The sequence below is a fragment of the Bos taurus genome, chromosome 6, assembly GCF_002263795.3.
Source record: "Bos taurus isolate L1 Dominette 01449 registration number 42190680 breed Hereford chromosome 6, ARS-UCD2.0, whole genome shotgun sequence".
NCBI classification, from domain to species: Eukaryota; Metazoa; Chordata; class Mammalia; order Artiodactyla; family Bovidae; genus Bos; species Bos taurus.
Window position 1 is genome coordinate 14826889 of NC_037333.1, and position 25001 is coordinate 14851889.

At 49.7% G+C, this 25001-nt stretch overlaps 1 protein-coding gene and 1 long non-coding RNA gene across 4 annotated transcripts; one reads left to right on the forward strand and one right to left on the reverse strand.

Moving 5' to 3' along the window:
• Positions 1-1046: 1046 nt before the first annotated feature.
• LOC132345475 (uncharacterized) lies at positions 1047-3427 on the reverse strand. The gene is made up of 2 exons (XR_009494820.1): positions 3067-3427; positions 1047-2112 (listed from the first exon to the last, which is right to left on the reverse strand). It is a non-coding gene; the product is annotated as an uncharacterized lncRNA (long non-coding RNA).
• An 837-nt stretch (positions 3428-4264) lies between these two features.
• Positions 4265-24615, forward strand: PITX2 (paired like homeodomain 2). Of its 3 annotated transcripts, XM_005207601.5 has the most exons (5): positions 4265-4728; positions 8588-8643; positions 9108-9245; positions 20598-20803; positions 23357-24615. In XM_005207601.5, exons 2-5 carry the CDS (start codon positions 8598-8600, stop codon positions 23918-23920), a joined length of 954 nt encoding a protein of 317 aa, XP_005207658.1. In that variant the 5' UTR covers positions 4265-4728; positions 8588-8597; the 3' UTR covers positions 23921-24615. The 3 variants fall into 3 exon arrangements, with proteins under 3 accessions (XP_005207658.1, XP_005207659.1, NP_001091460.1); XM_005207602.5 differs by lacking the exon at positions 9108-9245; NM_001097991.1 differs by lacking the exons at positions 4265-4728; positions 8588-8643; positions 9108-9245 and adding an exon at positions 19295-19727.
• Positions 24616-25001: the final 386 nt, after the last annotated feature.

The following is a 25001-nucleotide window of genomic DNA, read 5'->3' on the forward strand; positions in this document are numbered from 1 at the left end:
CGCTTCTAGGTCCGAGCTGGAAAGTCCTGCCACAGCAAACGGCCTGAGCGACGGCGGCCTCCGGAGCGCTTCTTCCACTTCATTTATTTACAAATAAGCACAAAATCACTAACAACAGAGAAGGGCCCGTGCTCCAAAATTACAACTTGGAATCACCGGAAACTCCGTTCTGAGTTCCAGACCTTGGTCTTTTCCCCTACCAATAACCATCTCTCCCCTAATATGCCTTGATTTGACAATCTTTCCAGAGCCCAATATCAGGAGACGTTTTAATTAGGTAATTCATTAGTGAGTCAATACAGACATTGATATATTCTTTTAGCTCAAGTGGTTAAGTACTAATTTCGAAATGATTATAAAACACCGGAATAGGCAACACATCGTAATTTTAATTTATATGCAAATCAATTGGTTCATCTTTAACACCCTTATAAAAAAAAAACAATTATTGTATTGTAGCATCGGAGGTAGGATCAGACCTCCTGAATAAATTTGGAAATAAGGCCTGGACTGGGAAGAAAATTTAGAACAGCCAACAAATCAATAATGTTTGAGGCAGTTAAACATCTTTAGCCATTGGTATTTACATACTCGCTTGTTTTCAGATAAGGAGCTGGGGAAATTGCTTGCCAGAGCTGAAATCATAATCCAGAGTGAAAAAAGTAAATGGTAGCATGCAGCCAGTCACCGCGGGCTTGAAAATAATACTGTACCTTTCCTAAATCCTAACTCTTGGGTGAGAGGAAGTTGGCAGAGGTCACCCCACATTTGTCCTTGGTTTTGCCCTGCTTTGATCACAAAATGCTATGTCCTCCCTGAGTTTCACAATATGCTCCTTATTCTAACAGTTCTGTCACTTGTTTCAAAGTGTTAGAGGGAGGGGCATAATTCAGAATCTCACTAGAACTTTGCTGAACCCATGTAACCAGCACCACTTTTCCTATGCTGATTTATTGGGGTGAGGGGTTGCCTTATGTCTAATTCTCTGTCCCCCCCCAACACACACATTAAACCTGATCATCAAAAAAGACAAAAGGAATGGGCAGTGAAAAATGGTGCAGCGCACAGGTTTAATGGAAAGTTATTATCTTTAGACATAGTTCAAAATTTTGGAAAAGTGAAAAGCACATTTACTTCTGGGGGAAAAAATTTGTAAGATGATCTAGAACAGTGAATCTCACCAGGCGATCGGCGCTAGGGTTGTTTATGTAAAAGTGTAACATCCTTGAAATTCACTGATATAAGGTCAGTGTCTCCCCACCACGGCTCCCAGCCAGGAGATCTGGCCCTTAAGGAGCTGGTACCTTTGATGCTACAATCTTGTTTACATCTGCAGGGCAGGGAATTGCTTGCTTTGCTTGAACGCTCCCTCCACCCCCTTCTAATTTGAAGTAATCGGAATCTAAATACAATTGCCAGGGCCCACTCTTCCATTTCTGCTCCGACGAGAGAAAAACCTGAAATCCACGTCTTAAATCAGCTCGGTCGGTGGTTTGTAGCACACACACACACACACACACACACACACACACACACACCCAGCACCCTGCCTTTCCTCTGCATGCCTAATGTATTCCCTGGTGGTTCTGGGCATTAATTAGTTGTTTAATAGGAGTATGACTAAAAATGTAAAAGAAGGATTAGGAGCATGAAACGTATGTCCAGCTCCTTCCACACACTCGAGGAGGGAATGAGAATCATTCTGTATCTTCTATTTCTCCAGGAGCCATTTGCATTTCCCACCAGCTGCTCACTTCAGCTGCACTGGCGCTGGGCGAGGCGAGGACCCAAAAGCACGGCGCGGTGTCTGCGGCGGCCGGGACTGGGGTTAACTAGCCCCTGGCAGGCGAGACTCCAGACAGAAGGGGGGCGAGGGGAGTGTGAGCTTCCCGGAGCCCCTCCATCCCAGCCCCGGTTTGCAAACCTCGGAATACTGAAAGCACGCGCTTATCTGCGCGTCTCTCCAGCGCAGTCCCTTTCTCTTTCCCTTGTCTCCCCGGGCGTCTCCGACTGTCTCTGGTTTTCTCACTCTTTCCCCACTTTTCCGTGAGATTCTCCATCCTTGCCTCCAGATGAAGGCAAGGTTGTTCTGCTCTGAGCGTCTCTTAATCTCTATAAAAATAAAAGAAAAGAAGGAGGCAGACATTAAACCATAACTCAGGGGTCTGGGGAGGCGGCAAAAAATCTTTGATGGGTAGAGAGGAAAATGTCTTTCTTGGACTAAATTATGTGATATGTTGTGACCTTAGATTTCAGTCGTGGGACTTGGGAGAAATTTGATTTTCTTGCCTCAGCACGATTTCAGAAATCAGAAATAGAAATCCTCCGAGACAGAGGGGAAATAAAAGTAAAAACAGCACGCGGGCATTTCCCCCTCATTTCTCTCCCCTTAAATAAAACTGTCTTGAATTTCCACCAGTAAAGAGAGAAAGTTTGAGTTTTCACGGATGTTATGTGGAGGTTAGAAATGGCTTAAAAATCTAGACTTCTCGTCAGTTTTCTTCCTGGCTGAAGAGGCTAACCCTTTCCATAAAATGAGTCCATCTGTCGACTGTTAGCTATTTCAAAGTGAAGGGATTTAGCACTCAAAACAAATTGAGCAAGTTTGTTTGCCTGTTTTTACTGCTAACTCAAATGAATTCAAAACACGGAGTAATTCAAGAAAACACATAACATATTCCAGACAGCTCCCAAATGTAGGGAAAGCCCAGCACCTATATGGTGACCTGGGTTATTTTAAACACCAGGCTTTCAAAGATGTATATATTTCACACACATTCTCCTGGCGTCATTATATTTTCTTAAAATTGCGAGATTTGGTATACTGATGTAGGAAGAGCAATACAACTTTTAGAGGGGATTTTATCCTCTCCTGAGACCCAAAGATGGGGGGCCTCTCTCATGGTGGGCCTGGTTGAGTTTTGCTCCTATGCAGGAAATAATATTAATGAGAATATAGGACCAGGAGCTGTGGTTGTTTTCCCACACTTTCCAAAAACCTACACTAACAGGATGCCCTAGAGACTGAAAGAACTTTGTCCAATTTGCCTGGCAGAGCCTTCCCACCTGGTCTTCCAGCGACTGGTGTTTATAGTCCTACCACTCAAAGGCGGGGTACAGCGAAAATATCTTCTGGCCACCAAAACACAAGCCCTTGCTGGAGTCAAGAAATCAGAAAATCAGGGTTTAGAAGTAGGGCACGCTTCGGAGAGCGAGGGGCAAATGCCCCTTCTGTTTTTACCCTTCTGTTTTCACACGTTCTTCGATTTTTAGGAGCAAATGTGGATTTGAGGGGAGCTTCCTTTCCCACCCCCACTGCCATCCCTTGCAATTTAATACCATGCCCGCCAGGAACCTTAACCTCGTCATTTTAAAAAATGAGATAGCCGTGACCCGGAGTGAACTTGTTGAGTGTAAGTACAGCAGAGGAAATTCTAGACTCCATGAGCACCGGAGCCTTGTCCAGCGCAATCCCTCGGTGCACACCGGTCAGTACGCGGCCGTGCCCACCTGCGCGCAGACACCGGGTGCTGTGCGCCGGGTCCACTCGCCTTGACCTCGACATGGTGTCGCCGCCGGCTGTGCTGGGCCTTCCGCGGAGGACAAGCCGGTAGCTCCCTTCTAGCTGTCTCCCTCCTACCCTCTTCCCAAACCCAGCCATCCCACCGACCCCCTGCTCATCCCACTTTTCCAGATTTCTGCTGTCATCCTCTTTCACCCCATCCCGCAACCTTCTCTCCAGCTTCCGGCCTTCCTCCGCAATCCCTGGTATCTATGAACTCTTTCCTCACCCTTGCAAGGCCTGAAAGAAGGTCACACACAGGCATATCAAACTCACACCCTACAAGCCTCGCCCCCAAACAAACCCAGGCATACTGTCCTTTGTTCCATTTCTTAGGCCACTTTCTCTGTCCCTGCCTCCCTCCCCGTCCGGGTTTCCACACACACACACACACACACACTCGCTCGCTCGCTCTCTCTCTCTCTCTCTCTCTCTCTCCAGGAGAACGTTTCTCCCCGACGTCTCCCCGACGCCCTTGCCCTTCCCCTCTGATTTATGAGAGCTCCTGGTTTGGCGCAGAATCCTTTTTCTTCTCCTCCTTCCCATCCTCCCTTCTTGCCCTCATTTCCACAGTGGGAGTGCTCGCGCCTGCTGCTCTGTCCGCTCCTGTCTGAGCGCCCTGCCCGGCTCCCTCGCCTGGTTTCTTTCCCCGGGCTCCTCCTCGGGCTCCCGGCTCCTGGGCCCGCGGGCCTTCACCTCCTGCTCCTGCCGGGTTTCCCGTCGCCCCTGCTGGCTCCCCCCTCGCCCTCCTGAGCGCCGCGCTCGCTCCTTGATCGCCCGCCGCGCTGCCGGCTCGGCCGCCCGCCCGCCCGCGCGCCCGCCACTGTGCAGTGGAGTTTGGTGGAATCTCTGCTGACGTCACGTCACTCCCCACACTGAGTCGGAGCCGAGGGAAGAGAGAGGGATGAGAGCGAGGGAGGGGAGAGAGAGTGCGAGAGCGAGCGAGAAAGCTGGAGTAGAGCGCAAAGAAACTGCCAGTGACGGCTAGATTCCGGAGGCCGCTGCGCGCCCTTGGACCCCTATCGGAACTTGGCACCCTCGGGAGCCCCGCAGTCCTCTCGGCCCGGGCTTCTCGGGCGCCGGCGGTGCAGTCCGCGTCTCGGTTCGCTGGAAATCTCTCCGGGACGCGGCGGGACGCGCAGACTGCAGCTCTCTCCCGGTAGCGGGTAAGTGGAGGCCGTCTCTCCCGCAGGGATGTGAGATAATGCGAGTTTGGAAATTTGTTCCACTTTGGAGAATCTTCTCCGAAGGTGATTTGTGGCTCTTGGGGGCTGTCTTCCCCCCGAGGTAACGCAGTTGGCAAACAGACCTTGCAAAGCCCTGTTCCTCTGGTCCCCAGCCACAGACACTAACAATCTATGGGGTGCTGAAGTCGAGTGGGAAGCGAGACCATGGCTGGCATTTAAAAGGAGGTATCTTCCCTTAAATCTTGGTGCCAACACTGCAGGGACAAATCCTCAGACAGAGGATTAGCATTCTCAAGATGAAGGGCCGGGTACAAAGTTTCAGCTACTGAAAGATTAGCCCCCTTCCCATTGTTACCAATTGGAAAAAAGATTCCATCTTAACTGGCAGTTAGTGACCTCTCAGGCCCAAGCGAATTACCTGGGAGCCAGGCCTGAATGCCAAGCTCACACAATTACTTCGGATTATAAATCCTTTAAATTGATTACCAGTCAACTCCAATCTTGCACTTTGGGAGATACATTTTAAATGGATACAGGGGAGACGACTATTTTCCAACCATCCAGTAAGGGAAAAATTATGATTCTAAATCTTAGAAATATGTTCCTCTTTTTATTACAATTTAATGATTTCTTTTCCGTAGCAATTTAGATGTCAAACCATCATAGGGTCCTGTGATTTTTATTTTACTTGTGCAAGCAATATGTCTTATTAAACTAAAAATTTTTTAAACTTTTACTACCATGAATTAAAATAATATTGGAGTTCATACATCCTAAAATACTTTATGAAAAATTAATTTGATTAGAGATATTTCCTCACATTCTTTTTAGGCCATTAATAAGAATTAATGTTGCTTTTAACATCATTTTGGAGGAAATCCATCTAAAAATACAAACACCAGTTATGTAAAGGAAACAAAGCACATAAGCAATATAGGCTGAGGATTTCTGTTGATATTACATAAAATAAGCATCCAAAGTTTCAATAGTCAAACTTTGCCTAAAAATGAAATAGCTACTTCATGTATGGAATGTTTTGCTCTACCTCAGCAAAACAACACTTAAATTATTCAGGTGCTTTGTTCCTCAAGTTGAGCATGTTTGTCCCCAAGTGTTCCTAAATCACCAATATTAATTGGTTTAAAAGAAGGCTTAAACTGCTAAAATACAGAACTGCATTAAGCAGTATTTTAATTTCCTTAAATGATTACCTACTGCAAATTAATTTACTGACTAATCTCACTAATTTAGTTCATTTAAAACATATGTTCTTATCATGTTTATTTTTAAACTTTCATCAAAGATTTTGTTATAGGATAACAATGTGAATGGAAAGGAGGGAAATGTGAAAGGATGTGGAATTATTAGGACTATGTTTCATTCCTACAATTTCATCTTATGGCAATCATCAGAAATTATTTTTAAGCAAATTGTTCTATTTCTTAGGGCTTGCCTGCTTGCATTAGCCAGTGTGGTTCAGGGTGTTCCCATTAGCTGTGTTGTGCTTTTTAGTGAGCTCACAATAGAAAACTCAAGTTGACCAAAACAAGATTGCCTGGCATATACATTCCAACCAGGACATGAACTTTTGGGGTGAGAACACCTTTCCAACAGGAAAAGTTGCTCATCTTAATTTGTGAGATTAGCCACTGAAGCCCCTCTCTAAATCTGGCAGCCAAATTTGTCTTGTAAGACTTGTCTTGACAGGGCAAGTTTAAGGATCAGCAGACGGGAGGGAATTGGAGGTCTCTTTTAAAAAATTACCTTCCCCAGTTATTTAGATTCAATTCATCTAGCAGGTTTGGTCATTATATGAGGGGGAAAAAAGTGCAAATCTCAGGACTCATTTTGACTGCAAAATAAATCCCCAAGTCACAAGGACATGTAGGAGTGAGCTAAGGAACATGCCTTGACCTTCTTTTCAGTCTTTAGAGAGGAGTTCTTGAAGATTTGTTTTGTATTGCTTTGTTTGGTCTTCAGCACTGAAGCGTGGGAGTGGGGGGGGTGGGTGGGGGAGAATGTGTAATAATCGACTGACTTTACACTGAGCAATCCGATCTTTTTCTTTTATAGATTTTACTATTTTTAAAAATAAAAACTATCTGCGGTTACCATCTGCAAAGCTCTGGCTACCGGCTAATAATGCAGCCAATTCAGAAGTTAAAAAAAAAAAAAAAAGATTATCGAAATGATGATGACATGCAAATTTTCCCCGAAATTATCATAAGTAAACATTTGAAGTCTGGACTAATAAAATCCCATCTGTGTTACTTCATATCGAGTTAGTAGAAAGCTGTGATAATGAATTTTGTAATATCTCACGAACAGACATCTCAATCAGGGACTAATCCTGTGATTTTACTGCAGAATCACTAAATCTGGAACCGCCAAACTGCTACTTCTGGGCCCCCGAGCCCGCCAGGATCGGCAGAGCCCCCGCCCGCGTCCACCCGCGTCTCCAGGCTGGTGGGGGAACCGCCTGGAGAGCCCCACCCCCTGGATCCCCAGGCCGCTGCGCTAGGCAGCGACCTTGGCCCGAGGCCCCTGTGTCCCGGCTCCTTCCAGGAGAGGCCGAGGAACCTAGAAATGCGACTTAGGCCAAAGCCAGACCCTCCCCCCCCAGCTCCCTGCCCAACCTCTGCCCCTCGAACAACCGGGCAAACGCCCGCCCGAAGCCCCAGCCCTGGATCCGTGCGAGAGGTGCCCTCCCGCCGCCGGCGTACCCTGGTTAGCGTGGAGCGAGGCAGGCACCGAGATCCGAGGGGCCTGGGGAGCTGGGACCTTCATTCTTTTCTTCTGTCTTTAAAGCAGCCGCCGCTCTTCTACCCACCCCGACAGAGCCCCCTTGCCACCCACCTCTCCCGGTTTGCCTGTGGCGGAGAAGGGGGCGCGCATTAAACGCCTGGCTCGCTGCGTTGTGGTTGGAAATTTAAAAAAAGATTTGGTTTGCCGGGCAAGAGAAGGGGGAGAACTGGGGGGAGCCGTTCTCTCAGAGCTATTTCTCTACCCTTGGCGGGCAATAAACGCTCCGGGGACGTTTGCCCGCTCTCCTCAATCTAACTCACTCCACCTCGGTTCCCCTACTCTGCGATCTTAAATCATACTTTTGGGTAAATAAATGACCGGGTGAGTATCTCCAGGGGAAAGTGTGGCTAAATATGGAAAAGTGGCTTCTGATAGAAGAGAGGCCCGAAGCCAGTCCGCTCTGAGCATCCTAGGCCTTGGAGTCCTGTTTGTTTCAGAATTACAGAAAATCGAGACGGGGGTGGGGGGTGGGGGTGGGGGGGGTTCTATCTAGGACAGGAACAACTTGACTCTAACACTCTATAAATGTTTACTGAGCTTCAGCTAAAGGACAAGCGCTGTGCTGGCCTTCGCACACAGCTCCCCACGGAGAAAGTCCTCTTCACCAAAATTTTGTATCCCCCCCCCCTAAGCTTGTCCTCGTGTTCAGACGGGCTTTTAACCCCTGACCCAGGCACCCCTGTGAGTAGTTCCACAGCTTGGGTTCCCAGAACGCGGCTTTATCGGCCAAGAGCCCCTGGACCCATTGGCGGCAGCTCTGTAGAGAGATCCCCCCCACACACACACACTCCCACCCCCTCACACACACACACTTTGGTAAACATTCAGACGTCCAGGACCTGGGGCAAGGGTGGGGATGAAGCCAGGCTCGTGCTGCCAGAGACTGCCAGGTCCGAGAAACACTCCTGAAACCTAGTACGGAGAGGCGCCTGATGGCTTGTGTTGAAGTCGTCTGCCCCACAGGTAGCCTCCTGCGAGCCCTGTGCGCCCGCCCGCCGCCGCTTCTCACGGGCCTCCTTCTCTTGTTTTGCAGGTAACGGGGAATGGAGACCAACTGCCGCAAACTAGTGTCGGCGTGTGTGCAATTAGGTAAGAGTCGTTTCTTCTGCCAGGGTCACCCGACCTGAGACCGCGCCACGCGAGGGCGGCGAGAGGGCACTGGTCTTATAGCGAGGCCGCGCGAGGGGCACTTCCCGGAGGGGCCGGCCAGGGCAGGAAGGAAATCAGAACCTGGACGCCGGGGGACTGTCCTAGTGGGGGGCTGTGGGTGGGGAGGGAACCGCGCGCCGCGTCTCCAAGCCTCGGGCCTGCTTTTCGCGAGAGCCGCTGGTAGCCCGGGAGGCGCGGAGACAGAACATCGCCCTGCGCCGGGTTGCCAGACGGTCCCGGAGACTGGTCCGTCCTCCGCTCTTTCCTCTAACTGGGTCTCTGCTCTTTGTCCCTCTCTTTCCTCGTTCCTGCCTCCCTCCCCACTCTCTTCCACACCCCGATACTTTCCCCCGCCGTCCGGGGCGTCTCTCTCCCTGCACGTGGGGCGGGTGCGCGTGGCCCAGGCGTGCAGCCGGCGGCCGTTGAATGCCTCTTCTCCAAAGACTCCGAAATCAAAAAGGTCGAGTTCACGGACTCTCCGGAGAGCCGGAAAGAGGCGGCCAGCAGCAAGCTCTTCCCGCGGCAGCATCCCGGCGCCAACGGTAAGACTTGGAGCGAGGCGCAGGCCGAGCGCTGGGCGCCCGCCTCCCGGCCTCCGGGGCTCGAGTGAGGCGCACGCGGGCGAGGCCGCCAGACGGGGCGCGCCTGCTCGGAACTTAAGACACTTGGCCTCGGGTTGGGACGGGAAGCAGCCGTCCAAGGAACGTTAATTCCTTTCCCGAAATTATACTGCACTCCTGAGACCCATCACCTCTCCCTCTCCCTCTTTCCTGATGATCTCCTGATGAGTGGCCTGATGTACGCACACCCCGAGCTACCTCCGTGCCTCTAGCTGGAGTGGAAAAGTGGTCCAACAGCGACCTCTGTCGCTCACTACGTCCCACTGCATGCAGCACCAGCAGGGCCCACCCCGTCCCGGCGGCCCTCGGCCGCGCCCCGCCCAGGCTTGTGGGTGCGGGGTTTACCGCTGAAGGCCAGCGCGCGAGGCTTGGGTTAGCATAGGTTCGCCCCGGTGGCTAGGTGGAGGAGCTGACAACAGCCCTACGGAGCCGGAGGGCAGCGACTGCGCGCAGCAGCTGAGGGGGGAATGGAGTGTGTGACCCGGTGGCACCACCTACCTGTGGTGCTGGTTGCAGGGTCTGGGTTTTGGCGGTGCGATCGATGGTCTGGTTTTATTCTGGAAGAGTCAAGGGCTATTGCTGCTCGAAGTCTGCAAGCGTAAAACTTAAAACGTCCTCTATGCACAGACCCAGTTGAATTGAATCGTGGTCTTTAGGGGTGTGTGTGTGAGGGGGAGGGAGGTTGAAGGGACAACCTTTCCTTAGGAATACAAGAAAAACTCAAATTTGCCGTTCGTCTATTCTCCATGTTTTCCAGGCTCCTTAATAAGTAAGTGCCTATTCTTAGGAGGTTGTTGACCTTTGATAATGTGAGGACATAACCACCCACCCACCCACATACACACACACACACACAGACCTCCGCCCCTAACCACCACTTTCTGGATTAAAATGTAAAGATACATATGTAATATGTGCTAGAGGGGGGCGAATTGGGACCCCCGCCAAGTAAACTTGCCAAGAAGAAAACAAAGACTCCGCATTGGGCTTCCCAGTGAATCGGAGAGAAAAGCACCATTTGTTGGAATAAAACGCCCAAAGTGGTATGGAGCTAACCGGCCTCGACACCGCGAAATATCGCTAGTTCTCCTGCTGGGCCAGTTAAACGCTCACTTGTCCAGGATTAACCCCATGGGGTTAAATGGGGCCTTGCAGAGATAACGTCGGGTGATTTCTGTCATTAAGATTGTGTTAAATTCTTCTTCTGTTTGATAATCGGTCGTAAAAATAAATTATTACACCGGAGTATGTTTGGGATATGGTTAAAAATCAAGAGCAGCGATGACTCCCGGAGAAAATGCTTTGTGCTGGTTGAGCCCTGGCTCCGGCCGGACTAGGGGAGCTCCCCAATGTCGCTTCGCACAGCGCGGGCTGGCCGCCGCCCAGCCGAGGCTGACATTTCTCCTGCTTTCGGGGCCGAGAGATGCCAAATGTCTTTTCCTATTCTCACACGCATCTACCTGTTTATTGCCCCCAGGAATGGTTTTGAGGACAGGTGGTTACCATGGGAGTTTAGGACCTCTTAACCGAGAAGTCTGAGGTGGGATGTGGGCTTCCTATGTGGGCAAGAAGTGGGGGAGAGCCGGGGAGTCCTGTTCGCTGCAGTCAGTCACAAGTCACATCCTGGGCAGGTGGGCCTGGGTGTTTGCTTTTAATAATTAGCAAGTAAATAAAGAGCTAGAAATAATAAATGATTTTTCTTAACCATTACGTTTAGGCCCGGATTACTTTAGTGCTGGAAAAGGCTCTTCTCCACACAGCCAATAGTGTGTTTTCTGCCTTTTGAACTGAAGAAGAAAATTGCTGCCCAAACATGTTTAATGCCATTAATTAAGAAGAGACACGTGATAGGAAAAAATGCTGAAAATCTTGATGTTATTGGCTTCTAGGGAATTGGGTAGACCAAAAATGTCACACGAGTGGGGCAAAGCTACATAGTACCACTGAAAGAAGGTTGCCAGAGTCCCCTTAATGAATATAAGTAAATTTAACTTATGGAGTATGCAAACTCCTAGCCACAGCTTCCTTTAAATAAAAAAAAAAAGAAAGAAAGAAAGAAAAGATTTTTTCTCCTTAACTCTTTAATAGGTTTTATTTGCTTTTTTTTTTTTTTAAGCGAAATAACTGACTAGGGTCACTATGATTATTTGATTCTTAAAAACTAGCTTACTTGCTTTTAAAAAGAAAAAAAAGTTTATAATGACATGCGATTTTCAAAAAGGGCCATGATATCCTATTATTATATTGGCACTACCCTCTCCTCATTTCCCCCAAACACCCTGTCCTCACTGAAGACTGAAAACGTTCTCTGAGTTGACAGGGTCGACCTCCTGGAGGCCCCTACTCTGTGTACCATCCCAGTTGAGTCCCCATTCTCTTGATACCCTTTGGAATGACCCAACGTCTGGCTCGAACCCTTAAACGGGAGTGGGCAGGAAGTAGGCTGAAGACCTCCTAAAGCCAGAGGTTTGAGAGAGGGTGGAGAGAGGAGCGGCTAGGTATGGTAAGTGAAGAGAGGAAGAGTTGACACGTTAAACAGTACTCTCCCCCCTTCCCGGCCCCCTTACAGAAGGGGCAGAGGCCCGCTTGGAACATCTCCCTAGAACAGACGTCCTTGGCTTTCCTTCTCTTTGGGTGTCCCAAAACGAGTTTCCGTTTGGCAGAACTCAAAAAGTTGTCTTGACCTTCAGGAAGAGGATGGAATGATCCTCCCCTGCCAATAACCTTTAAATTTCGGGGTAGTGACCCTGGATTGGGGGCTGTAATCCACCGACCTGCCGAGATCGGTCCCGGCGCCTGGCTTCGCGACCAGACCTGGGGCGGGTATCTTCCCCGGGCCTCCCCCAGCGACTCGATTAATTTTTAAATCGTTCTGGCAAAGCAGTTGAGCTGAAAGCGTTCGCCCCGGGCCTCTGGTGCGCGCACTTTCTTCCCTAGGGACGAGGACGCCAAGGCCCCAACCGCGACACACACCGCCTCCCGAGGCAGCAGCCGGCTCTCCGTCTTCCTCAGAGCACCCGGGGTAACCCCGACGCCTTAACGGCCGCAGAGCCCTATTCATTCAATCACCAAGTGCTCGCGAAGCACATTCACCACTGATTCCTAATGTCCCCCAAAGCAAGTCACCCGATTTCTCTACGCCATTACCAAACGACTTTAATGCTAACAAGCAGACCCACAAAAGCAGCCCAGACCACCTCTAGCAAAAAGCAAAACCGTGCTGCGTGGGGCGGCGGTTGGACCTGAGCTTGGTCAGAGAGAAAGGGGAGTATTTAAAAGGGTGGTGTTAATCTTAGTGCTAACAGGGGGAAGGGGACCGGGATGTGCTGGAGGAGAGTGAGGAAGAGCGGACGTGGGGAAGGAGAGCATTCCTTTTTTTTTTTTCTACTCACAGCCCACCCAGCGCCAAATCTGCAGTTTATCCGCAGAGCTGCCTCTCCTTTGTGTGTGTGGATATGTTTTCCCCAAGAGGGGAAATTGTCCGAAAGTAGTCAGTCCCCAGCGGTAGGCAGTCTTGACCGGTCGCGTTCTTCGGTGCCGCCGACGCGGTGCGCGCTCCAAGGTGCGCAGGGCTGGCTCTGCAGTTAACCCGCACCGCCCGCCGGTAATATATGCAGCAGTTGTTAGAGCGACTCCGGGGAAAAGGAAATGTATAACGAAAGCTTATTCGTGAGCAGGAATATACTAATGGAACAATCTGATGTCTTCTTAATCCTATGTAAAAAGCTTTGTCGTCTTCCTAATATTGACTGAATGGGTAATTAATGGCTCTTCATCTAGGCGAATACCCTATAATCCAAAGATAGGCAAAAGACAACAAGCCCAAGGTGGAAGACAAAAGGCCCAACTGCGGTCGTCACCCTCCTCCCTCCCACCCTGCACTGAGGGTCTTCAAATGGGAAAGTTTCCTCTCAGGAGAAAAAAGGCAAGAGTAGGAGAATATGCATACTTTTCCCGGGCTAGATTTAACCACAGAACCTGGCTGCCCAGCTCCATACTCCACTACTCTGTCTCTCCCCCACCAGCCCTTCCCTCTGCGTTTCTTTCTTCTCAATTCCTCTAGAAAGCCCCCCACCCCCCGACCCTTCACTGTGGCCCAGTTCAGCACGTTTCCCCCCAAGGCACCCATTTTTCATTTAGAAAAGCGATTGATCACAGAGGACCAATATATGAGGTCCTCTGAGTCAGGCAAAGAATTAAGTGCCTTTCTGAAAAAAGATAGAGATTCCATTCTTTTACAACCCAAGGCAGACAATCGGTGAGGACTAAGGTAGTTGGGAGGGGATGGAAGAAATTAATAGAAGGAGAAGTAGTAGGCAAAATTATGTATACATGTTAAAGAGTGATCAGGAGTGATGGAGTCAACTCCACTGTGAGGATCTGACATGAAGAGTGCCCAAGATTCTCCCAGCGTGTTTTTAACAGGCTGACATTTTAATTTAAACCTTTAGAAGTAATATATTACTTGGGTTACTACAATGAGGTGGGTTCCTTTTTTTTGGGGGGGGGTCAGCTGACAGCTTTTAAAATATTATTTCACTAGGGAAATAAAAGCTTCATCTCAGATTATAGGTGGGTATTTTTGGATTTATGTGATTTATGGTCACCATGACAACTAATGCTGAATGTTAGCTACCAGCATGTCTGGGAGAGGGGAAGACAGAAAGAAGGGGAACAAGAGAAACAGAAAGGGAGACAGACATGAGCAGGAGAGGGGAAAAATAGAGAAAAAGAGAGAAGCATTTCAATCCAGTTTTTTAAAAAGTGACTTTAGTTAGTCCCATGTCACTTCTGTCTCTCTGGACCTAGAGATTGATGTTTATTCATTCCTTGTCTTTCTTGTATCCCATACACAAGTATACCGTTCTCTTTATTTTTCCACGTGTAGTTGTGTTCTGCGATTAAATGAGCACCTAATAAACCTGTAGCATTAACAGGCTGCTGTGAAAAGGCACTACCGCGTGCCTGCTTAGTGATTGTAGCACCCCCACTAACACGACCCAGAGCTTCCTCCAATCTCTGGCTCTTCTCTTCCCCTGCCAGTGTGGGGTGAAGAGAACCCCCCAGCCAGTTACCACAGACTTGAGGTGGTTGTGTGAGGGACAGAGAGATGGGTACCATTTTCAGGGACCCAGAGAGGGTGGGTGTTGCTCAGTACCTCTACAGACTTCTGATTCTGAAAGAATCTGCCACTTTTTGCAAACCTGCACTTTTTAAAATTGCATTTACGGAACTGGGGTGGGGGGGTGGATCAGTCACAATAAACCTTTAATTTCTGGGTGTTCCAGCTGCATGGCTCAGGTCTGGGAACAGCAAAGAGGCCCTTTCCAGCATGATTTGTGTGCAGAGAAAAGCCAGGCAGAGGAAGGAGGGGAGGCAGAGCCACTTCTCGGGCAAGGTGCAAGGTCTCCCTCTGAGCTCTGCACCCTACACTGCATGCTCATGCACACACACACACACACACACACACACACACACTCATGCCTGTCACAAGCCTTCGAGCTGAGTCCGGCAGGATCTCATCCTTGAGCTAATCTGGACCGTAGCAAGACTCCCACCCCTCTATGGCTTGACAGCTCAAGGAGACATCTAATTTCACTATCTTTCATATGGGCTTTGAGGACAGACTTTTTTCCCCCAGAGTCTCGAGTCGCTCGCTTGGGTCCCAGTTCACATCTCTGCTGCCCGCTGCAGAGAGGTTAGCGGTGCTGCCTCACCCCTCTCATGGAGATGGCCAGAGGGCCTTTGTGCAACTAACACTAAAGAGTGTGAAATTAAATAAGACCTTAAGACTGGTAATCGGTGGCAAATACCAGCTAGAAACATGCCTAACCCTGTGTCACACATTTCCCTCCTCAAAGGTCTTTCTTTGAAAGAATAAGCAAGAAAACCTGATCAAAACGATATCTTCTGAGTGGAAAAACCAAACCCATACTGCGCTTCCTGTCCTCTGCCCACCCCAGCCATGCAGCTTCCCTGGACCAACTATGCTGATTTTTTTTTTTTTTTTTTTCTGGAATGACAATTTCTGTGATGGCTGCTGAAGACATAGTCATTTCTTTTTTTAAAAAAAAAAAAATTTATTTGTTTGGCTGCACTGAGCCTTGGTTGTTGCTTGTGGGATCTAGTTCCCTGACCAATGATCAAATCTCAACCCCCCTGCACTGGGAGCACAGCCTTAGCCACTGGACAACAAGGGAAGTCCCACAGTAATTTCTAGAACCAGCTAAAGAGTGGGGTGGGGGATAGGTCATGTAATAGTAGTGTTGAACTTGCAACATACCTAAGATTCCCTTACTTTCAACTCCTTTGTCATCTATATTGCCCAGACCTGTGCACCCACAAGTTTTTTGTAGACTAAATCTAAAAATTGCCCACCACCACTACAGTTTTAACTGAAAAGTGTTTCTTGTACTATACACTTGCTTTTCCTCTTCTAGACTTGTCATGTTGGAGCACCCCTACCAACCATGGAGTGAACATGTTGGGTGGGCCTGGCAGGGTGTCACCCAGTATCAATGTGTAAAGTGATCTGAAGATTAGGAGGGAGTTGAACCTCTGGCTAGAAAAATGCAAAGAAATACCTCCCCTGCTCCTTTGGGGGGGAGGGGAGGATATATTATGTACATTCATTTCTATCTATAGAGGGGTATATGCATGATTTTGTTTTCACTTAACCAGAGTTCTTCAAATAATTTCTTTCTTTATTCGCCACTTGACTTTGCAGTGAATCAATACAGTTTAAGATTCTTATCTTTTTGGGCTTTCAAGCTGATCACCAGCACTTGCAACATCTCCTACACTTTGGCACTGTGAGGAGCTCCCACTTGCCCTTGGGTTTTTCACCCACTTTGGAGTCTAGGTTAGGTCCTTCATACGTGTGTATTTGCCTTGAGGAAAGTTCCGTTCATTGAAAAAGCCAATGAGCTTAAATCAAAATTCCATGCATTTAATGAGAGATGGGCTTAGAAATCTACATGGCTCTGTGGAGCTTCTCAGCTCTTCTGAGTTTTGAAAACCACTCAGAGCCTTCACCAAAAATTGTAACTCCAGGATTTGAAACTTGAAGAAACAAGGAAGAGAGTATGTTCACTGTGGAGGAGAATCTTTCATTCTCTGATGTGATGGAGTTTCTTTGTGATATGAAGGCATGAGCATGTGCTGTTGTGGGGACTGTAGCTATGCCGAGGTTTAAGAAAAGGTATTGGAATATGATTAGTAAACATATTGGGCAGAAAAGAACTGGATTCATATTGACTTAGTTATAGGTCATCGGCTGTCAGTGCAGTGGGAGGAGATATTTACTTTACGCATATACTTTATGATCTTGAGGGAATTAGAGGAAATTCAATAAGAAAATGGCTAGAAACATTTAAAACCCTTATTTAAAAGACTTAAGCAAATTAGAGTCTTATCAGATTAAAAACCACTACAAATGTAAGAGCATTGTCTTCGGTGAAACACTGGGGGGTCTGAGAAGGAGAGTCTACCAAATCTCAGGGATAAAACGCGTCATTTAAGCACCCGATAATGAGCAGAATGTAAATTAATTTAACCTTCTTTACCAACAGGCTGCTTATGTAATATGTATAATTTAGTGATAAGATTTCAGAACCTAATATAGCTGGATGGATGAGTCTCAGCTAATGCAGACCTGTCACATGGGGATGTGTTCTGCTCTGAGCAGGTGTGTGTGTGCATGGAATGGGGTTAACTGGAATAAAAGGTTAAAAAAAATAGAAACGCTGATTTAAAGCTTCCTATGAAGAAAGCTCCTCCTGTTAGCTAAAATCTTCTTACACTAGGATGATACTTTGGGCAGAGACTAAAAAATTCTCATTTGGTCCTTTGGACTGCTCTCAAGCTTGTTTAAGATGGGGGAGGGGTTGCAGATACCATGAGGTGGGGGAGCAGGGCAAAGGAGAGACACAAAAGTTACAAACATATTTGTTGTCTGCTTTATCCACTCCGCCTCAAACTGAATGAATTTCTCAATCTTGGGAACAAGAACAAGGAGGGAGTTTTTTGAAGATACCTCATACTGGTGTTGCAAATCATTGACTGTAATGTCAAACAAATACACATTCAGGGATGATAACACTAACTCCACAATAAAGCAATCGTCAATGCAGAAACCCGGGGGAGATTAGTTTGTGCTCTTCAGCTGACCTAAGCCAGAGGACAAAAGGACTTTCACAAATTATTTTGAATAATATCTTTGGATTTATTTCTTTAATTTCTGTGGAAATAGTGCTATAAAGATTTACGTGTCCCCAAAGGTGTTTTTTCCTTTTGTCTCAAATAAATGAACGAGGCTTTATTTTTCCTTGTTGAGTGTCCTCCTAGGCTTTTGCCCTTCACCCACAGCCTACTTCTCTGCCTGCTTGGACTCCAACAATTCAAGACAGCCTTGAGCTCCCTAGGAATAGAAAATGACTTCAAAATTATCCTTGAAATTGGTTATTTGGCAACATTCTTAATTGTACGGAAATTCATTAAAAGCATATTTTATATATAATTAGCTCAAAGTTGTTGATTCTACAGGCTTTATGGATTTGAATCTGATTGATAATAAAGTAAACAAGAGAGTCAAATTTAAAGCAAGATTCTCTGTTGGGTTAGGAGGTGCTTAATACAGTGTATAAGGAATTTGAAAGCCCTAGGATATGTGTCTTAATCAACGTTAAGTAGAATGGATAAGCTTTCAGCATTTTGAAAATGCTGGGTTAGGGTTTCTGTTCTATTGTGTGTTTTCTGTCTGGGGACTAATAAGCATTACAGAGAACGTGATCTGAGGCGACTTTTTATTCTTGTATAAATCCAGAGTGAACCACCAAACAGTTGTTCGTTTAAAGTCAAGGTAATTTTCTTTTGACGGGTCCATTTGCTTCTGATTTCTAATTTATTAGCCTCTCTTCTCAGGGCTCTGTCTTCTTTGCAATTAAAGTAAAGCTTCTTCAGATTAGCGCTGGAGCATTCACTTGACAGGTTGTTTGGAAAATTTAAGATCGGAGAGATGATTTGTTGGTGTTTTAAATTTTTTCTGGTTTTAAGTAGTATGTCTCCTTTCCTTGCAGGGGGAGAAAAACACCTCTAGGTAGGGAATGAGTGTAGTGAGACGCAAAAGGGGAGGGGGGTGCTGGGTGCCTGCCTTGTTGATCCTTGTACCCCTCAGCCTTCGACCTTTCCGCTTTTTTCCAAAGAGCTGTTTACTCCCAGCCTCGTCTTTCCACCTCCCCATCAAAACTAAAAGCCGGATCGTCTTGGGCCGGGCCGGAGCAGAATTCCCGGGAGCCGGCGGGTGTAGACTCTGCGGGCGCACCGAGGTATTAGCCCGGCCCCGCACATCTGATAGGTGCAGACAGGATGGGCCCGCCGTCACGGCTCGGGGGCTCCTGATTGGTATGGAGCCACGTCACTCCAGCCGGCGAAGGGTCTGGGAGGAGGCGGAGGCGGGGAGGGTCGGGGAGGGTTGGGGAGGGCAACGGCCGAGTGACGTCTCGGCACCAGGAAGCCCGCCTCTGGTTTTAAGATGTTAGGCCAACAGGGAAGCTTAGAGCCGCAGAACGGGTCCGTCGCTCGTCTGGGTGCTGGGAGCTGAGCTGCGGCGAGGCCAGGCTCGAGCTCTACTGCCCGAGGGGGTGTGCGTGTGCGCACCGCGGAGGGTGCGCCCAGAGGCCCGCGCCGCTGCCGCCGCCGCCGCCGCCGCCGCCGCCGCCGCCACGGGAGATCTAATATCAGCTACCTGTCCCTGTCACTCTTGACACTTCGCTGTCAGGGCTGCCGCGCGGGGGGCGGGCAGAGCGCGAACGGCGTTAGCTTTCCTTATTGGAGGGGTACGAGGGGGAGGGAGGGAGGGAAGAAAGGGGTCTTTGCCCACTCTTGTTTCGCTTTGGAGCTTGGAAGCCTGCTCCCCAAAGACGCTCCGAACCATTCTCTCCTACCCACATCCCCATGTCTCTCCATTGACCCGCTGACTTTCGGCCGCTGGATCCTTTCGCTTGAGCCTTCGCAAGGAGCCGGGGGGCGGCTCGGCTCCAGGACTCCGCGCGGGTTGTGTTCCCGGCTCCGCCCGCGGCGGCCACCGCGAGGAAACTCCGTGCCTGGAGCGGGAAGCGGAGCAGGCGGCTGCGGCGGCCACGGGGCTTCGGCGGGGCAGCAACCCAGGACTCGTAGGGCGGCGCGCTCCTTCGTCCATGAACTGCATGAAAGGCCCGCTGCACTTGGAGCACCGAGCAGCAGGGACCAAGCTGTTGGCCGCCTCCTCGTCCTCCTCTTGTCACCATCCTCAGCCGCTGGCCATGGCTTCGGTCCTGGCTCCCGGTCAGGCCCGCTCCCTGGACTCTTCCAAGCACAGGCTGGAGGTGCACACCATCTCTGACACCCCCAGCCCCGAGGCCGCAGGTAAGGCGCCGCGCGGCCCCGAGGAAGTCGGCCCCTCCTGGGGGAGGCGTGGTGGGAGTGGTCGTTCGGCTCGCTCCCCGCAGAACTTCCGGAGCCAGGGTTGTACGTATCCCGCGTCCCTTCGCTCTGCATTGACTGCCCGGCTGGGGTGGCGCGAACCACGCGAGTCGTTCTGCACCGCCCTCTCCCCCCATTACGACCCTGACCTCCCTTCCTTTTTCTGGGTCACAAAAATCCCAGCATCTCCGTTCTAGACCTTCAGAGGCCGCCCACCCCCCCCGCCCCCCGCCCTCCCCAACCCTTATGCGGTCCCTGTTCTTCTCTCGGCTTTCAGCTCCGAATAAGCTCCGCTTGTTAGAAAAATAGTTGTGAAACTACGCCTCAGAAGAACGGGCGTTTTTTGTTTTTGTTTTTTTCTTCTTCTTCTAAAGGGCAGAGGAACTTTGGTGCCTCGCCGAATCCCAAAGCGTACTTTTCCTAGCCTTTGGAAACCGCATCGATATCTGAGCTTTCTACCGGGGGAGTTCTGTAAAACACGCGCGTGAGGGTGCCCCGAGAGATTTGATGTGTCCGCTCAGAAGCGCATACATACACTTGAAAGCACAGGCTATAAAAATGAATGTGCCGTAGCAGTGAGATAAACATGTAAATAAAACGTGCGGCGCTGGGGGAGGGGAGGAAATGGGGCGCGCACACCCACACTCACGTCTGTACACCCCGCAGACGCAGCGCTTTCCGTGGCCCGGAGCGGCGGCTCGCACACTCCTCCCCCGCCAGACAGCCCGGCTCTGGCCTCTGCCGCCTGGTCCAGTTGGCGTTGGCAGGCAGCAGGTGGGCATGCTGACGGGGACCTCTGTGTTTCGTTTTCAGAGAAAGATAAGAGCCAGCAGGGAAAGAATGAGGACGTGGGAGCCGAAGACCCGTCCAAGAAGAAAAGGCAAAGGCGGCAGCGGACTCACTTCACCAGCCAGCAGCTGCAGGAACTGGAGGCCACTTTCCAGAGGAACCGCTACCCGGACATGTCCACGCGCGAAGAAATCGCAGTGTGGACCAACTTGACGGAAGCACGAGTCCGGGTAGGAGCCCGCACGGAGCCGGGGAGGGCGCTGCTGGGATGCCGGCCCTGTAGACCAGGAGGGAGGGCGAAAGGCAGAGCCGTCACCAACCTAACGGAAGCACGAGTCCGGGCAGGACCCCGTACGGAGCCGGGGAGCGCGCTGCTGGGGTGCCGGCCCTGTAGATCAGGAGGGAGGGTGAAAGGCAGACCCGTCCGGGAGAGCTCGGGTGGGTGCCTTTGCAAAGGCAGAAGGCCTCGCGGAGGCCCCAGTTGTGAGGTCACAGCTCCCCCTTCCGAGACCAGCCGCGAGCCTGAAGCAGGCGCCGGGAGCGGCCCCGGCTCACCGCCCCCTAACACAGCGCGCTCCCAAACGGGGCCGCGTGCATTCCGCTAAACGGGGCCGCGTGCATTCCGCTGCACAGGGCATTGTGTTCCCGGTGTGCTTTCGCCAGACGAGCGCTAATAAAATCCCTCCCAGGCCGGGAGCTGAGGACAGGCTCCGACCTGCGCGCATTTAACAAGGAAAACCCGCCTGAGACACGCAAGGGTTGGCCCTCCCTGGAGAACTTTCGTGCCCGGCCTAGCCGGGCCTTTTCTTTACTCGGCTCACCCTCATCACAAGGTCTTTGCGGTTTTTCTGCCACTCAGTTGTCTCCCACACCCTATACTCGGTTTTGTGATCTGCGGAAGCAGTTTTAACACAGAACTGCTATCCTGCTGTCCTCTTAGAAAGAAAAAAAGAAGAAAGACTTTTCTACTTGGTTTATTTATCTTCTCTCAGGAGACTGTTACACCCTTCCTCCCAATTATAATAGTTTTATTAAAGAAAAGGCTTACCTTTGTAGCAAATCTGTGCTTAATGAATTGGCAAAAATGAACTTAAATAAATTACACGGTAGCAATATCCTGGTTTGTGCTGGTCGGTGGAAAACTCCAAATTTGTTAGGATTCTGGAAGTAGAAAACACATAGCAAGATCCAGAGGTTTTGCTGTTTAAAAAAAAAAAAAAAGCTCTGGATGGAAAAAGAGCCCCCAATTAGAACTGAGAAAACACTGTATAACACTATTGATGAAAAGAATAGACCAAAATGCGCTCCCAAAGCAGAGAGAGGAAGGCAGTCTCTGAGTGGCATCTGTGTAGGGAATGAGGCTAAGCTAGTGGATATAGGAACCAGGATGAAGTTGGAAATGGTTTTAGTTTAACAGCGCAGACCTATGTTCAGGCCAGGGCCGCGTGGTTTTTGCGCAAGGTCAGTTTCTCGTTAGCTTTCCTGCGCTTCTGGGGAACGGGCCTCGCACGTACTCTTCTCGCCTGGGCAAAGTTTAGGCGGCCAGGGTAGAAAAGGCAAGTAATTTAAATGAAAACAATCTATGGGGTCTCCGGAACCCTTTGGAAAAACCCAACCCTACCCCACCCTCTTCCGCTTTTCAGCAGTCCCTCGCGAGTCCCCTGCCGCCGCTGCGCTGGGCTCTCGCTCCCTCCGCCTGCCTCCTTCTAGGCCGCTGCTTGTCCAGCCAAGTGGGGAATGAAGCTTGCTTTTTATAGCTGTCGGGTGCAAAGAGGAAGGGGGATAAAAAGGAAATAGAGAATGAAAGGGAAAAAGAAAAAAAAAAAAAGCGGATTAGGCGTCTGGGCCTGGCTGAGATGTGTAATGTGAAACATCACCGGTGTCAGCTCGGAAATCTCGAGCCAGGCCTCACTCCAATACACAAAAGCCGCCGTCTGGGGCGACGGGCGGGCCCGATGTGGATTGAGAACGGGGTTGCGTCTGGGCCATCGGACGCGGGTGGGGGCTGGCCGGGCTGGGCGACCGCCGGCAAAGCCCTGCAACTAGGCCGGGCCGGAGCAGCGCCGGGCGCGCGGGCCTGCCCTGGGTGGGCGTAGAGTGTGATGGAGCGGAGCGAGGGGTGGGGAAGGCTGTAGGAGAGACTCGCTCAGGGTTCCCGGAGATGTACACGCCAAACTTATGGGGTTTAATGAGCTGTTGGGGAGGTGGGCTTTTGCTTTTTATTTGGTTCTTTTGGCTAGGCGAGGAAGGGGGTCGCGGCCGGGTGCCTGATGAGGGCGCTCGTTCTGTGGAGTAGCGGGGCGGGAGTGAAGATCCCAGAGGGGAGGAGGGGTTGTGGGAGAGAGCACGGGCCTCCCAGCCCCTTGTCCTCATCCCTGGGTCTGTGGCTTTGGAATGCAAGCAAGTTTGCAAGGTGGCCGGGGAAGGGTTGGGCAGAGAGCCCGCTGCTCCGCATTTATTTTTCAGTAAGTGTTTTTGGCCCCTGAGGAGGACCGGGGTTAGTGAACACGCCACCCGCAGGCCGCCTGGCGTTGAGCTGGGGTTTGTGGCGCGACTCAGAGGCCGGACTCGCAAGCCTGAACCGGTCGGGGCCTCTGTGTTGGGACGGGGCTCTGGCAGCTTGGGGCGCAGGGGAGGGGAGGTGGGTGGGGGCGGCTGAGGAAACTTGTGGCGGCGAGGGTGTACACTTATGTATCGGAGGGGGGATTGCTAGTGCTTTCCGGGAGCAAGGTTTTGCTAATCCGATCTGTGGCGTCTGTTCGATCCTTGCCCTCCATCCCCAGGTTTGGTTCAAAAATCGCCGGGCCAAATGGAGAAAGCGGGAGCGCAACCAGCAGGCCGAGCTGTGCAAGAATGGCTTTGGGCCGCAGTTCAACGGGCTTATGCAGCCCTACGACGACATGTACCCGGGATATTCGTACAATAACTGGGCCGCCAAGGGCCTCACTTCGGCCTCCCTGTCCACCAAGAGCTTCCCTTTCTTCAACTCTATGAACGTCAACCCCTTGTCGTCGCAGAGCATGTTCTCCCCGCCCAATTCCATCTCGTCCATGAGCATGTCGTCCAGTATGGTACCCTCAGCAGTGACCGGCGTCCCGGGCTCCAGCCTCAACAGCCTGAATAACTTGAACAACTTGAGCAGCCCTTCACTGAATTCCGCGGTGCCGACGCCCGCCTGCCCTTACGCGCCGCCGACTCCTCCGTACGTTTATAGGGACACGTGTAACTCGAGCCTGGCCAGCCTGAGACTGAAAGCAAAGCAGCACTCCAGCTTCGGCTACGCCAGCGTGCAGAACCCGGCATCCAACCTGAGTGCTTGCCAGTACGCTGTGGACCGGCCCGTGTGAGCCGCGCCCCACCGCACGGGGAACCTAGGACCGTGGATGGGGCAGCTCTGCCCTTAAAAGACTGGGAATTATGCTAGAAGGTCGTGGGCACTAAAGAAAGAAAGGGAGAGAGAGAGAAGATATAGGGAGAAAAGGAAACCACTGAATTAAAGAGAGCTCCTTTGATTTCAAAGGAATTTTCTCAACGTCTGACATCTTTCACTAAAAGTATTTCCAACAGTTTCGAGGACACACAAATGTTTGACTGGATATGACATTTTAACATTACTATAAGCTTGTTATTTTTTAAGTTTAGCATTGTTAACATTAAAATGACTGAAAGGATGTATATATATCGAAATGTCAAATTAATTTTATAAAAAGCAGTTGTTAGTAATATCACAACAGTGTTTTTAAAGGTTAGGCTTTAAAATAAAGCATGTTATACAGAAGCGATTAGGATTTTTCGCTTGCGAGCAAAGGAATGTATATACTAAATGCCACACTGTATGTTTCTAACATATTATTATTATAAAAAAATGTGTGAATATCAGTTTTAGAATAGTTTCTCTGGTGGATGCAATGATGTTTCTGAAACTGCTATGTACAACCTACCCTGTGTATAACATTTCGTACAATATTATTGTTTTACTTTTCAGCAAATATGAAAAAAAAATGTGTTTTATTTCATGGGAGTAAAATATACTGCATACAAATTGGTCTGGATTCTTTCTGCCCTCCTCTGTCACCTGGCCAGGGTTTCTCAGTCACTACTTCCTAAACAAACCAGTTCCCTCTGCCTGCCTAGTTAAATACACAAGGCAGCAGGACTTATTTAAATTTGGTAGAAATAAATTATAGTCATTCATCAGAAACTCAAAAGAAAAAAGAGGCACTCAGGAAAAAAAAAAAAAGCTGCAGTCTGTTCTTGTCGCCCAGATTTTTCTTTGGCTGAAACCCAAGGGATTCCATTATTGCTAGCTAGCAAATAATATAAGAGAGAAAGAAGAAAGGAGAAAGAAATATAGAAAGTACCTTAGCTTGGAATGACTCTCAGGTTTACTCCTTTGGGGAGGGAACCAGCACACCCAGTAAATTGTTC

Excerpts from the sequence above, each read along its gene's own strand:
- PITX2 (NM_001097991.1), top strand. The coding sequence starts at position 19,520 with ATGAACTGCATGAAAGGCCCGCTGCACTTGGAGCACCGAGCAGCAGGG. Across the intron at positions 19,728-20,597 it reads CCCCAGCCCCGAGGCCGCAG|AGAAAGATAAGAGCCAGCAG; the intron begins GTAAGGCGCCGC and ends TTTCGTTTTCAG. Across the intron at positions 20,804-23,356 it reads TGACGGAAGCACGAGTCCGG|GTTTGGTTCAAAAATCGCCG; the intron begins GTAGGAGCCCGC and ends CTCCATCCCCAG.